This window comes from Phyllostomus discolor, chromosome 3 (genome assembly GCF_004126475.2).
Source record: "Phyllostomus discolor isolate MPI-MPIP mPhyDis1 chromosome 3, mPhyDis1.pri.v3, whole genome shotgun sequence".
Classification (NCBI taxonomy): Eukaryota; Metazoa; Chordata; class Mammalia; order Chiroptera; family Phyllostomidae; genus Phyllostomus; species Phyllostomus discolor.
Genome location: NC_040905.2, coordinates 172,608,598 through 172,623,743, shown reverse-complemented (window position 1 = coordinate 172,623,743; position 15,146 = coordinate 172,608,598). Strand labels below are relative to the sequence as shown.

Below are 15,146 nucleotides of genomic sequence, written 5' to 3'. Positions count from 1 at the left end.
GTCTGGCACTGATCTCCAGCAGTCTGGGCATGTATGGGTGTGTCATTCCAACCACATGATGTTTCTCTCTCTCCCTTCCTCTCTCTTTAAAAGCAATGAAAAAACATGTCCTTGGGTGAGGATTAAAAAAAATTAAATGAAAAAAGAAACACCGAAGGCTTTCATAAACCGAACACTTCCTCTCACAGAAATTTCTTGTGTCAGTGACACACTGTGTTTAAAAAAGAATTAAAAAAATGCACAAGTTTAGTAAAGATAATACAGTTACCATATCACAAAATAAAATATTAGACATGCCTTTATTATGTTTAGAATGTTACTTTTCCCACTTTATGCCAGTGTAGCATAATTATTAAGAACATGTACAATAGGGTTATTCTTTTTCCTTGAATCTTGATTAGCTTTCTGTGACCTTAACCTCTCATAAGCCTTGGGTTTCCTGTAAAAACAGAGTGATAATGGTACCAACCTCATGAAGTTATGGTGGTATTAAGTAGGATGATCTCTTTTGAAAGGTATTATTAACTCAGTACCTAGCACATAGTAGGTGTGCATTAAATTTTTTTTATAATTATCATCATCATCTGAAAATGTCACTTTCTAGCCAGAAGTGGTTGTCTGCTCCTGGTACTACCTATAACTTGTGTTTTTACAAGGATATCCATAAAACCCTACTTAGGTAATTTCACACAGCAGGGTCCCTCTCTCTGTATTATCTGCAGAAAAACTGTCCCAGGTACACAAATTCAAGCATGTACTTGTCAGGAACATGGAAAAAGGGAGGCTTAGAATATCTAGAAACAAAAATCACAGGTACAAAAAGTGTTGGAAGGCTAGGCAGCAGCGGGATTAGGTGCACGAGTAGAAAGCTGGGATTTATCCAGGTGAGACTCCATTCCAGCTTTTTCTATGGGGAGTCCACAGTTCTGGGACAGGGTATTCATGAATGCTGTCTGATTTAGTAGCTAAAGTCTTTTTTAGAGTTTTGTTCATTTTATCCATTTTAAGTTACCAAGGCCATCTTGTTCTTATTACTTGATGTCTTAGCTGATGTTTCCAACCAGATATGCTCTTAGAAAATTCTGAGGGTGTAATGCTGCAATTCTTGAAAAGTTAGTGATTTCCTTCCTAGGGGGTTTGCTGCTACTTTTCCCTGAGCTTCCTTAGGAGCATGATGACACTGGATTGATGCAGACAAATCAGAGTCCAGCAAACACATGATTCCTCAGCTGTGGTGCTACCTCCTTTTTCTTTCCTTGTCTCTAAACAGATTGTGACTGCCTCAACGGAGGTGGTCTCTTTTGCTCACCAGGGGTGATCCGGGGTCAACTGTTAAATGGTTGAGGAGGAGAACCTTCTTTAGCTGCCTGTAGAGGACAAATCTCTGCCTGAAGAGAGCTATCAGGGGAGAAAAATCCCCCAAGACAAACAACTCGCCCATCTCCTCATCCCCCCAATCATTTACAGAAATACCAGAATTCCAGAAGGCAGTAGATATCTCACACTGCAGCCACGAAACAGATTTTCTGTAGGCCTGCTTCCTTTTTGGAAAAACAAATGACATAAAACAGTTTGTACAAATCTTATTTTACTTCCTGTGTTTTGTATTTTGACATATTGTTTTTAGGAAAATTCCTCCAGATTTTATCCTTGTTCCTCAATTATGGTTGAACAATTCTGGTGTATTGTGTTTAGTCACTCAAAGGAAGAACAAAACACTTCAACATTTTTACATAATGTAGTTGGAATCACGGTGAAGAAGCAAATACAAACACCCACACGACATCCTGGTGTGTGAGGATAAAACCCAAACTGTAAGGCTCACACTCCTGCCTGTGAGGGGAAGGGGGTGGGGTGGCCTCTGTTACTGGTAGGAGTAGCTCTCATCGTCGTATTCCAGCTCATCTTCATCATCATCATCTAGCAGCCCATACTTAAATTTCCGGTAGACAGTGCCATCTTGACCCATGTAGACTATGTCATCATCGTCATCCTCATCGTAGTCGCGGTCCCTGTACTCAATCACCTGATCCTCTTCAAAGCTGGTGCTCTCGCGATAGTTGCTCTTATAGGAGGAGTAAGACTTGCTCGGGTCAGCCAGCTTTTCATAGCCTGACTTCTCTGCTGGCTGTGCTCTGCCCCGCGATTTCCTCCAGACGATCACAGCTGCCCCAAGGAGAAGCACCAGCATAATGAAGGAGCTGATGAGCAAGGCCGTCTTGGAATGCTCAGGAGCAGACTCAGTCTCCCTTGCTGGAAGGATGCACTCATCTGTTGGAAGATGACACCAAAGGTAGAGGGGAGAGAGAAAGGATGAGAGAGAAAGGATGAAATGGTAAAAATTAGTTTCTGAGGTCAAGAACTTCACATTCATCTTTTACATCTAAAGTGGTAGAATCACTCTCTGATTTTTTTAAAAAGCACACCACTCCACAGAACTGTGGTTGAGTACTATATGAGGGTCCCAGTCTGTGTCAGATGATGCCATCAAACCCTTCTGGAATGAAGGTCAGTTTGAGATCCAAAGGGAGCCTCCTGCATCCCCAAACCTCATGGGTCAGCTGTTAAGTGTCCAACTTTACCAATCAATTCTTCTATTTCTCTCCTGAGAAAAATATTACATCTTGGGCCATGATTCACTAAATGCCAAATAACTAACTTTGACTTTTGCTAAGACTTGAGACCCTTCCCCAGCTACTCTTAAATCTGGTCCAACATGATTGTGCCACTAATCAATCAAAGATTATTTGACAGAAGATTATCTATAACATCATTGACTCATTTCTGTGTGGTACCTTAGATTTACTTAAGTCACCATGGTGCTTGACAATTGAGAAACTAAGGCCCATTAAGAGGAAGTGAATTTTCACATTGTCAGAGCTAAGAGCTTGTTTGTGAAACAATCAGAATTCAAACTCGGGGATCCTATGACACAGTCTGGAGATGTTAGAATAAAACACTTTGACAACTGTTTTTGACTTTTTGGTATTCTGTGGCCTTATTCTAGTGGGCGGGGGAGAGAAGTACCACCTTTGCAATTCTTCTATTATCATTAAGATTGCTGATGTTGAGAGCTCTGGCTGTCACTCATCAGCCTCTGTTTTGATGCCTTAATTGAGAATATGGACTAAAAAAACTGTCACAGAAGGAAAGGTTAAGCCGTAACTTCAGCATTGAGTTCATTTTTCTTACTTTTCACCCATTTATTCAAGTGGTATGACTTGAGTAAGCTGCTTAACTTTTTTCCCCTCTTTTTTAACATACCCAGTGGGACTGCAAAAGAAAGTATAAGAGAACTAGAGAAAAAACTGAGCAGGCCACATTGGATGTACAAGCTGAAATACACAGTTTTTCATAAATGCTTTTCGAGCCATCTGAGTCTTCCTCCAGGATTATATTATGAGAGATTCTAGGTACATTGTGCATACTAACTTAATGATGTAATACTGCTGCCAACTATTTTAAAGGCAATTATTTTTGCTTATTAGATGTTGGCTAATTACATCTGATTCATCACCACTACATCTTCCTCTTTTCGTTAGTGATAAACAAGTTTTTTATTTTATTGCAACTTTCATTCTCATGGGATTTTGCCCATTAAGCTAGTTTCTTTTCTAGAGTAACAGCACTATCATTATGGCTTTCATTAGTAATACAGCACAGAATTTTTCCCTGGAGGAAATATTAAAGCACCAGAGGGATGGATAAGCAATTGGTGTGTGGTACTTGGAGATAAATACTGCCTGAGGCAGAAGAATCAATAAAAGACCTTTTGAGGTTGGTTCAATTACTAGGGCGCCATATGCAATCACGTCTTACTGCCTTACAGTCTTAGGTCTGCAGACTCAGGGGCAGCCTCTGTGATCTGGCCTCAGTAAAGAACGAGTAGGTAATCAAGAGTGTTTAGACTTTTGCAGAGTTGCCCCAGGTGGATCTTTGAGAGCCACAGAAGGCCCAGAAAAACTGACTAACTAGTTTTGTAATAAGGACAGTCTTACAGAAAATCTGCAGCCAACATGCACACATTTCTGGTTTCATTTAAAGCCATCAGTGTAATTAGGGTTATTATTCTTAGCTGACACAGCATGAGTGTTAGGCAATCAGACCCTGAAGGTGGATGTACATGAGGAGCTGAGAAAATCAGCTGTTTGTGGGGGTGGGAAGGCTGAAAGGAGTAAATCATTAGTTTTTGGAAAGATGTTTTTTTAGAATTTAATTGAAAAAGCTAATTAGAAAAATAAAGTAGAAATGGCTGGTAGCAGTTATGGATTGGGGATCTACTTCTTTTATAAATGTATATGCTTCCATAAATATGATGTGTGTTTTTTGTCCATGATACAGGACAAAATACAGGCCATGATACATCTGAACCCCAAGGAAATGATCTACTTCTGGACTAGAGAATTTATTTTAAGAATTTATTTTTAGATATGACTTGTCTCCTCACACAACCACATCAAAATTACATATAAAATATAGAACAACCATCACTCAGAACTTACAGAAATCAAGTTGAATGGAAGTCTGACAATTACAGGATTAAAGAAATCACATCCATCCAGACTGGGAAGTTGGGCACAGATGCAGAAAAGGCTGGTCCCACATCCATATGTGGTGGATAAAAATCTGGAGGGATATCTTGGGAGTGAGGAGTCCCAGCCCCAGACCAGACCCCCCAGCCCAGGGTCCCAGCGCCAAGCAGATAAGTTCCTACAACTTCTAGCTGCAAAAACCAGTGGGGGTTGTGTCAGTGGAAGAAGCTTCTGCTTGGGAGCAGTTCCTCTCTTTTTTTAAGATTTTATTTACTTATTTTTAGAGAGGGAGGGTAGAGAGAGAGAGAAACATCAATGTGTGGTTGCTGGGGACCATGGCCTGCAACCCAGGCATGTGCCCTGACTGGGAATCGAACCTGCGATACTTTGGTTCACAGCCCAAGCTCAATCCACTGAGCTATGCCAGCCAGGGCTTCAAGCAGTTCCTCTTAAAGAAGCCACACACAAACTTACTCAGACTCACCCCCTCTGATCTCCAGCACTGGGGTAGCAGCTTAAAAGGCACCAGTGGCATACAGGGAGGAACTGAAGTGTCGGACATCAAGATGAGCAGAGGCCATTGTCCCTTTCCTAAACCCTCCCCCCACAGAGCCAGAAGGCTGGTGCCATATCTGAGACCCTGTCAACCTGGCTAAAACTGTTTGCCCTGCGCTGGAGATCTCCAGAGACTCTGACCCACCCAATTTATGGGCCCACCCAAGCTGCTTTTCCATATGTGAATGGCTGGTTTGGCTTCCCAAGTGGTGAAGCCAAGTGGTTTCACAAAGTGGTGGCTTCACAACTTCTTAAATCCTCTCAAACAAGCAACAGACAGACTCAGTGAGCCCCCAGCCCTCATACCTTTTGCTAAGTGGCCCCAGGCATGGCACTAGAAGTAGCTACCCTAGATTCACAGCTTGGCCTGCCTGGGAATCTCCAAGCCCAACACAAGTAGCAGCCATCTCAGACTGCTTTATAGCTCAGGCACGGTGGACCCAGGCAAAACACAGGTGGGGGCTGACCTTGGCCTGCGCACACAGTGGACAGCTACAGATAACATCAGAGCACCACTGCCCTGCCCCTGCACAGCTGATCCTCCACAGAGGATCAGAGAGAGAATTATGCATATGGAGAACATTTTGATGGTTGCCAGATGTGAGGGGGTTGTGAGGAAATAGGTGAAGAGGTGAGGGACTAAGAAATACAAACAGGTAGTTATAGAATAGCTACAGGGATGTAAAGTACAGTGTAGGAAATGGAGCAGCCAAAGAACCTACACACACGATCTATAAACAATGGTATGGGGATTGCATGAAGGAGTGGGGGATGCTGGGTGGAGGGGGCAAAGGGGAGAAAATTGGGACAACTGTAATAGCATAATCAATAAAATATAATTAAAAACAACAAAATTATTTTTTAAGAAGAAATGACTCCATTTGGAATCTAAGTTTGCAGCCAGTGCGGATCAAATACCCATATGGATAAAGTTGGGGGTGGAACACATTTAGGGGGCTGGGAATTGGTTAAAAATGTTTGTTGCTTCTTAACCTTTACTGAAATCTCATTTCTAACATGCTTTAGGTCTCTAATGGGAAGGCTACATTCAAGCTGATTTTTGTAGCATGATTCTTCAAGATAACATTGGCATCAGCTTCCTTGGTACTTGATTCTTTTCCTTTTTTCTCAGAAGTGAAGAATAAAAAGAAAAGATTCAAATAAAGAAATTTGTAAAAATAAAACTCTAGGCCTACTTGAGATTTACTGTTGAAGGTAGCACAGTAGTGAAAAAAATGCAGGCTTTGCAGATCTGAGGACCCACATTCTAATTCCAGATGAGCCTCTTAACATTGGTGTGGACTTGGGCATGCTCATCAAATCTTTTGAGCCTCAGATTCCTCATCTGTAAAATGGGATTAATATCTTCTTGTATGAGATGATGGACATCAAGTTTTAAGTACAGTGGGCAGGTACATAGCAGGCATTCCATAAAAGGGTAGCTATATTGATTCTCCAGAACTTTCTATTCTTTTCTCCCTCCAGCTTCCAACAGCATCCTGAGGACATGTCCTGCCTCTGAGGCTGCTCTTCCTCTTCCCTCACCTGTGGTATCCTGGCAGTCACAGCACTCCTGGGCATTGCTGGAATCATTGGTCCCGCAGCACTGCAGGCAGCGGCTGTCATCCATGAGCAGCAGCAGGTTGGCGGGGCACATAGTACAGTTCTTGGCACCAGGTCCTTTGCATTCTACACAGCTATCATGGCATTTTTCACAGTTAAATTTCTCCCCCTGTCAAGAACAATCAGGAAATTCCTTTTGAGGGAGGAGGGATTTTCAAGACCCTGGAGATCCCACATGGGAGTTCTATCTTGTCTCCATAAAGAAGGGAGGCACATGGAGGACAAGAGAAAGGTGGTCTGTTCTGGATAAAAGACAGAACTAACTGGCAGCACTTGGATGGATCCATTGCCGGTCCTCTCCCTCTGAGATCCACTGGTAACATAGTGGGAGAACAGGCCTCAAGAACAGCTCAGGTTACAAACTCATAGCTCATGCTGTTCCTGGTCAAGGACAAGTTTTGTCTGGCCCATTTTATATTGACCTTCACAGACCAAAATTATTTTCATTCATTGCCCACATTTCAAATTTGGCATGTTCCACACATAAACTTATCATTCCCACATGGCAATGTCACTTTTGTATCTGATGCTCTCCTACTTGATATAACCAGGGGCGTCCAACGTTTAGGTGTCTCTGGACCACACTTGAAGAAGAGTTGTCTTGGGCCACACATTAAATATACAAACACTAATAAAAACTGATGAACAAAAAAAAGGTTTTAAGTAAATGTACAAGTTTGTGTTGGGCTGCATTCATAGCCATCCTGGGCTGTGGGTTGGACACCCCTGCCACTTGCTCTGATGTCACCAACACATAGGTGAAACATCAGATTCCACTGTGCATCAGTTTTGCACTGGGATTTTCTCTGACCAAGCACCTTTGACTCATTACCTGCTTGGCCTCTGTCCTAGAATAATATAAGCTCTGACTGTTTAACTAAAGCCGTTCAATCTCAGTGGGAAGAGGGCTGAGAGATGAGGAGAAAGTGGCCTCCCTCCTGACAAGCTGCTCGTTTACTCGTGGTGCTAGAAACGTAGATGGGGAAAGGTAGCTCCCATTTCACTGCTTCACTTTGGAAAGATGGTACAATGGAAAACAAAGGAAAGGACATTGTCTTTCTTGAGTGCCTTGGCCTGTTTTGGGCACTGACAAAGTATTTTCTCAGTTATTATTATCTCATCAAATCCTGGACTAGGAGCCAGAATTCCTGGGTTCAATCCCAGCTTTATTATAACACTTATGACTCCTGTGGTCTTTACCAACTATTTAATCTCTCTGAACCTCAGTTTCACCAAAATGTAATGAGGGCTAATGTCAGAATGTAAAGAGAGCTCATACGTGAACATGTTGGGTCATGTTCATTTCACCATGAGACATTTACTAAATTTCTAGAGTTTGGAAACATAATCAAGAAGTTAGTGGATTCAGAAATCCATAGTTTCTAGGCAAGCAAATAAAAATATATCTTAATACACTGTGGAGAGGTAGAGGAGATGAAAAATAACATCAACTATGTAGTTCTAACATTATTCAGTGTTTCACAATGGAGTAAGAAAGAAGATATTTCAAATTTCTGACATAATATTCCTATGTAGATCCAAAACTTCTAAGGTCATGAGCAATGAATGTAGAGTTAATTCTGAGACCCTCATTACTTAGCTTCCCCATTGTTTATCTTATATATTCCTTGTCCCTTTGACTGAAATTAAAGCTACAGGTAAATAGCACCTTTAATCTCTGATGCAACAGTAGATTTTAAAATATTACACCTGCACTACAGAGAGTTAAGGAATTTTAGGCCTTTTTTTACTTTGCCTAGAATGACATACAGAAAGTAGCTCACTTCCCCCCGTGGAAGGGCAGAAGGCACACCACGCACAGCACTCAGTACCTCTCCCACTCTGTATTGCCCCACCAGACAGTCTGAGACGCAGATTCCTCCCGCTAGGTGGTAACTCCACACGCAGGACAAGCACTTCAGTGGTTCTTTTCCTGAAAGAAAAAAATGATTCTAAGTCATGTGACTGACCTTACATTTCTGCCTTTGTCTTGGTTCCAGAACACTTGGGAACAAGGAATATGTCAAGTGAATTGAAGTAGAAGGGTGAATTGATCGAGGACATGAAAAAAGTCTACAAGACACCAAGTGAACACCTAGAAATTATCCATTCAGTTCAATTGATGTAAACTTTCCATTTGGGAATTGAGGATTTGGAGATGACAGATCTTTTATTAAAGCAAGAGGATTTTCAGAGAATGAGAAATCATGTGGAGCATTTACAAAACCTTCAACTGTCATTCTGCTTATTTTCAGCTTGAGTAGAAGACAAGGATGAATACCAGGTGATTTGGGGGTCCTAAAACTCAGTAACTCATGATTAGGCAGATCCTAATTGAGGAACAACACCAGACCTGAAACTTAAAATGCTAGGGCTAAAAGACTTCTACAAATATATTTTAGAAAAGGTTTTATTTATTTATTTATTTATTTTTAGGGAGGGGGTAGTGGAGGGTGAAAGAGAGGGAGAGAAACATTGATATGGGAGAGAAGCCACACCAGCCAGGGCTAGGGCTAAAAGAATTTAACAGATCACTTTGTCCAATGGTTCTTAATTATGGGAGTGATAGTGATAGTTCCCTTTGAAATTCTCTTGAAAACAATAAGCTCTCCTCTCAGAAATTTGACATCCTATTTGTTTATTTTTTAAAAAATAAAACTAAGGCTCAGATATGTGAAATCACTCATTCAAGGTTACATAGGTAATGGTTGAGTCATGATTCAAATTCAGGTTTGTTGACTCATACTCCAGTGCTCTTTCTGTCCTACTATCTACTTTAGCACAGGAACCACCACGTAGAAGAAGGCTGGAGCTATAGACTCTCTTTCCTGTGGAGGTAATCCCCTTTTCCTCACTCAGAGACCCAGAGAATGGCTGACCCAAGCATTTCTTTCCATGCAGCTACCAAAGGATGACTTCTGGAAAGTGTTTGGAGACAGGAGACCTGAGTTCTAGTTCATTCTCTTAGGAAGGCCCTGACATTTTTGCTGAGAACTTTAAAACAAGCATAGAGACACACAGGACATGGAAATGTGCCTGATACTGTGACTTGGAACTTGCATAGGTCTTCCAATCAGAAGCATATTATTGTAAACAGTGGTTAGTTAAACTCGAATTAGAACTGTGAATCCTGTCCTGCAAATTCACTACAGAGTTAACATTTCAAGTCTGATCTGCAAGCTCCATCATTTATAATGTTTCCATGGAAAATGAGTTTTGAGCTACAAACAACATCTTAAAGAATAAACCTTTATTACTCAACTGCTTCTTTGCTTGGGGCTGCCTGTAGTGATATAAATTCAAAGCCATTCTATTTTTATTTTACTTTTAGCTTCATACAGAATTTCCTACATGTCTGGAACATAATTATAGTCTCTGATGAAGGAATTAATCTTCCCCGACTTCCTTCTTTCCTACCCTACATTTTTCTAAAATATAGCTTACATCTCTTACTCCAATTTTAAAATATAGAAGTGTGGGATTTGTTTTGATTTTTGTTTTCTTTATGAAGAGAAATTAAGGGTAGGGAAAATTAAAAATTAAAAGAGGACAAAATGTTAGGCTGCAAAATGTGTGCCTCAAGGTTGGTTATATTTTTCTGAAGACCAGCAGCATTTTGGCTGAGGTCTAGATCCTGGGCAATCCCGGAGGGTACTACCTGTCACCTTGGGTAACAAATCAGTAACTCCATTTACATCTCTTCCATTGATTTATTGCAAAACCTCCATACTTAGGGCACCCAGACTCTTTTGCAAAAGGCAGATTGTAAGTTTCCAGAATGTTTTCTATTGTTTTTAAGTTTAACATCCTACATTTATCATTGCTTCTAAGGATCTGCAGGAGCCTTGGGGCCTATAAAGACAGCTCTGGTATTTCCTTAAAATTCAGAGCAGCTCACCATCTGCTCTCCCTTGGACTGACCCCCATAGGATGAATTCACCAGTGAATTGATTGAGCAACCTCCTTGGGGGCTGTTCATGGCATTATTCACACAGAGAGAGGGAGCTCAGGAGATTTAGGAGCGTTTGGCTTCTCAGCCTGGATTTTTAGTTCAAAAAATTTTGTAAGGAGGATAAATAAAAAGTAAAATGTGCAAAGGCAAGAAATGAGCTAATTATGGAAGAACCAGTTGTATACATATATACATACATATGAAGCCTTGGTGTGCTGTCCCCCTGGTCCCTCTCCCCTTCAGCTCAGTGTTTTTACACTTGTTTAAATATCCTAATATTATTAGGGAGCCAAATGTGAATAAAATACAATCTAGTTGACAAACTACTTATGTAGGTTGTGAAATTTTCCTCTTATTTTTCATGATAATGTTTTAAGAAAAAAGGAATTCATACTTTTTTCAGTCAGCATATAGCTCAAGAGAAAACCTGTCCCCAAATTTTGTACAAAGTTCATAGTTTACATTAGGGTTCACTCTTGTGTTGTACATTCTATGAATTTGGACAAATGTATAGTGACATGTATCCATTGTTATAGTATCATGCAGTGTTTTCACTGCCTTAAAAATCTTCTGTGCTCAGTCTGTTCATCCTCTTCATCCAGTCCCTGGCAACCACTGATCATTTTACTGTCCCCATAGTTTTGCCTTTTCCAGAATGTCATGTAGTTGGAATCATATGCAGCCTTTTCAGATTGGCTTCTTCCACTTAGTAGGAAGCATTCCAGTTTCCTCTGTAAGCTTTTATGGTTTGCTAGTTTGTATCCTTTTAGTACTGAATAGTATCCTCTGATTGTATTGATGAACTTTTGGGATTAGAAAACCATCATCCTTAATCTACCCAGGAAACCTCAAACCCAATTAAAGAAATTTAGCCCTGGCTGGCATAGCTCAGTGGATTGAGCGCGGGCTGGGAACCCAAGTGTTGCAGGTTCAATTCCCAGCCAGGGTACATTCCTGGGTTGCAGGCCATAACCCCCAGCAACCGCACATTGATGTTTCTCTCTCTCTCTCTCTCTCTCTCTCTCTCTCCCCCTCCCTTCCCTCCCTAAAAATAAATAAAATCTTTAAAAAAAGAAATTTATACTTTTTTAAAACACCATATGTACAACATCACTAATAATTCTCTAATCCCCACAAAAGTCTTAGAAAGCTGGTGTTCTGTTTTGATTGAATGGCCTTAATAATGGTTGACTGATCTTAATTAGAAACCAATTTTCCTCCTCTTCTCCCCACTAGCCTACTGCTCTGCACTAGGGGTTGGGATTATGGTTTTCAGATTTAGCAGATGAAAATAACAGTATTTTATCTGGCAATCCTAGTTGGAAAAAAAGCCCCACACATTCAGTAATGGTGGTACCAGGGATACCTTCAGCTTTTCAAAAACATAACAGAAAGCCAATATTTACCATGATGTGGCCAATGACAGTGCCAACTTTCTACCACTCACTGCACCCCCAATTCAATGTAATCTCTCATTTGTTATCTTACTCTGATTCGAAGTCTTGAGAGGCAATTATATATATGGCTCTGGAATGAAAAAAACCCCCACAAATAAGTAATTACTTAATGCAGTTTGTTTGGAAGGGAAATTATTTCAAAAGTTGGAGTTAATTGCAAGTGAATGAAGAGCATGAACCACTGTTTGTAGAGTTTTCTTGGAGGTGTCTGGAAGTGGTGGGGCGAGGCAAATGCTGGGCATGAGATGGGATTCTGAGATACCTCCTGTGATCCAACCAGAGCAGATCTTCCTTGATCAATTTACACAAGAGGATTCAGGCCAAGATTTCATCTGAAAATGTCACTTGGAACCACTGTTCTAAATTAGAGATGTAGTATCTAATACATTAGCCAATAGTCACCTGTGTCTATTGAGCACTTGAAACATGGCTAGTCCAACTTGAGTTGTGCTATAAATGTAAAATAAACATCAGATTTCAAATACTTACAAAAAGGCAATGCAAAGTATCGAAATTTTATGTTGTTTACATGTTTAAATGATACTATTCTGATGTTAAAATAAATGAATCAATTTTACCTGTTTTTTTAAATGTTACTAAACATTTAAAAAATTATATGTATGTTTGCATTATATTTCTCTTGGATACTGTTGAAACGCCATGCCCTGAGATATGTAAAAGAAATGCTAGGGGTGGTTTGAATAACATGTGCTCATTCCCAGGGTAGTGTAGATTGTCCCCTAGTCTAGGCACTAAGAGTAATTTAAAAAAAATATTTATTTTTAGAGAGAAGGGAAAGGAGGGAGAAAGGGAGGAACACCCATGTGAGAGACACACAGACTAGTTGCCTCTCCCACCACCTCAACTGGGGGCCTGGCCTGCATGTGACCCCACCACCGGGAACCAAAGGGGTGACCCTTTGGCTCGCAGGCTGGCACTCAATCCACTGAGCCACACCAGCCAGGGCTAGTTAAGAGTAATTTAATGTTTATATCACTGAGGGTCACTCTCTCCAGTTTTCTTCCCCCTTCTCAGTATGAAGACATTTCTTTCGATTATGGTTGCAACCAGCAGAGGAAAGAGGCTGTGCCTGGCCGCGTTTTTTCAGAGAAACATAGGGACCCTAGCCCAGTGCAGGCCAAGGCAGCTCCGTGCAGAAGATCCAGACCAAGCGTTCCGCCGCTCCCAGGCAGCCCGAGGCACAGCAGGATCCTGAGCCAGCAGGACCTTTCCCTCTTCCAGTCTGATCTTTTCTTGTGGCTTTTCCTCTCCTCTGTAGCTCCCGAGGTCCTTACCGATGGCAATGACGGAGTTTACAGTCTCTGTTTTTGTTCCCTCTTGTGAAACTCCTCTCCTTTTCTTTCTCTAATTCTTCTAGTCTTTACCTCGGCGTTTACAATTCTCCTCTTTGCTGTTACAGCTACTGAAGTTTCTGCCTTCTGGACTGCTGCTTCCTAGTTGAAGCACCAGTCCCGGGTTTGGCAGGCTCGAGAGAAGCCTCGAGGTTGCAGGCAGGTCACAATGTGCCCACTACAGTGATTCCCCGCGCAGGCGCTCTGGGCCGGCACGAAGCCCACGCATGCGCGGTCCGGGACGCACCCATGGAAGGCGCAGGGTCCCGTGAAAACGTGCGGAACTTCTGGCCTGACCTCTCACGGTGGGGGTCCAGCACAGGATGCCACTGTTCCGCGCTTACCCAGGCGTCACAAACACCTTCTCTGGAACCTTCTCGCTGCGCTTCTCTGAGCCTCGTTCCTACAGGGCGAACCGTTTTAAGGGCAGTCCCTCCAGGGAAATCCTGATGGCCCTTTTCCCAGTGGCGTCGTGGAAGAAGGAGCTCCAGTCGTGGCTGGTGCGCACTTGAGGCAGGCGACTGGACCAGACTCTTGTTCCCCACCCCACCCTTGAAGCAGATGAAGGCCACGGTGCTGTTGGAAATCTGGAGGGCGGAGAACCCCTTGCTCGTCAGCCTTTCCATCACTTCCCAGTTGGACGTGGACTTCCCTGCTGCTTCAGCTGCGGAAGGGCCACACGGACGGTCATCTTTGTGTCGGGCTCGAGGTGGAGGCCATACAGAGGGCACAACTCCATTGTCTGAGACCAGTGGTGGGCTAGGGTCACTGGTGCGGTAGCTGGGGCATTGGGCCGGCGCGGGCCTCTGTCTGAATCCTGGGCCTCTGCCTGAATCCCGGGCCACTGTGGCACAGGCTGGAGCCTGTGGCTGTCCCCACAGGATCCCAGCAGGGACCCATGACCTCCCTGCCTAGTGCTGCCACCGTCTGCCGAGGCACCCCTGATGTGACCCACCACCTTGGCCTGCCCCTGTGACAGTGCTCCGTGCTGGAGCTACAAAGGTAAGGCAATAATGTGTACCTTTGATGACCTTAGTCTACAGTGAGGGACAAAGAATAAATAAACCATTACAAAATATGCTTTCTGGGCTGCAGGGACCTTGGCCATCTTGTTCACAGTTGTTTGGACATTGGGCTATAGTCGTGGATAAATATTTGTTGAATTAGTAGACAGATGAATGAACGCAGAGTACTGAAGGAACACAGAGTGGAGGTTGTTAGGGTAGGCTTTCTAGAGGAAATGCTGATGATAAAATTTATATAGAAAAAGGGCTAGGAATAGCCAACATATTTTTGGAAAGGATAGGAATGTACCCTACCAGCTATCAGTATTAACCTCAAAAGTTTTAACAATTGAAATATTGTAAGGAAGTAGTGATTTAATCCTTCAAACCTGTAGAGAGTTTTTATGAGTTTATTTGAGACAAACTGACAATTGGCAGGCAGCAGAATCTCAACAGACTGAGAAAATGCTCTGGTGAATGGCAGTTTTGCAGCTTGTTTTATACATTAGTATCAAAGGAGGAGATGTAAGGAGTTACATGAAATCCACTGGTGATAGTTAGGGGGGTAGGAGAAAGCAAAGTGGGGAAATCTCTGGGATTGGACAAAAAAAAATAGAAGCACATACTTTGTTTACACTGGTTAGTACCAGATAGTTAATAATTCATATTTA

The 15,146-nt window shown here is 42.1% G+C and overlaps 1 protein-coding gene across 1 annotated transcript in view; it reads right to left on the bottom strand.

Annotated features, from left to right (window-relative positions):
- Positions 1–1,579: 1,579 nt before the first annotated feature.
- PCSK5 (proprotein convertase subtilisin/kexin type 5) overlaps positions 1,580–15,146 on the bottom strand; it is a 420,656-nt gene continuing 407,089 nt past the window's right edge. Inside the window, 3 exon segments of the mRNA XM_036021750.1 lie at positions 1,580–2,271; positions 6,633–6,819; positions 8,543–8,643. Of these exon segments, the coding sequence (XP_035877643.1) occupies positions 1,865–2,271; positions 6,633–6,819; positions 8,543–8,643 (695 nt within the window). The 3' untranslated portion in view covers positions 1,580–1,864.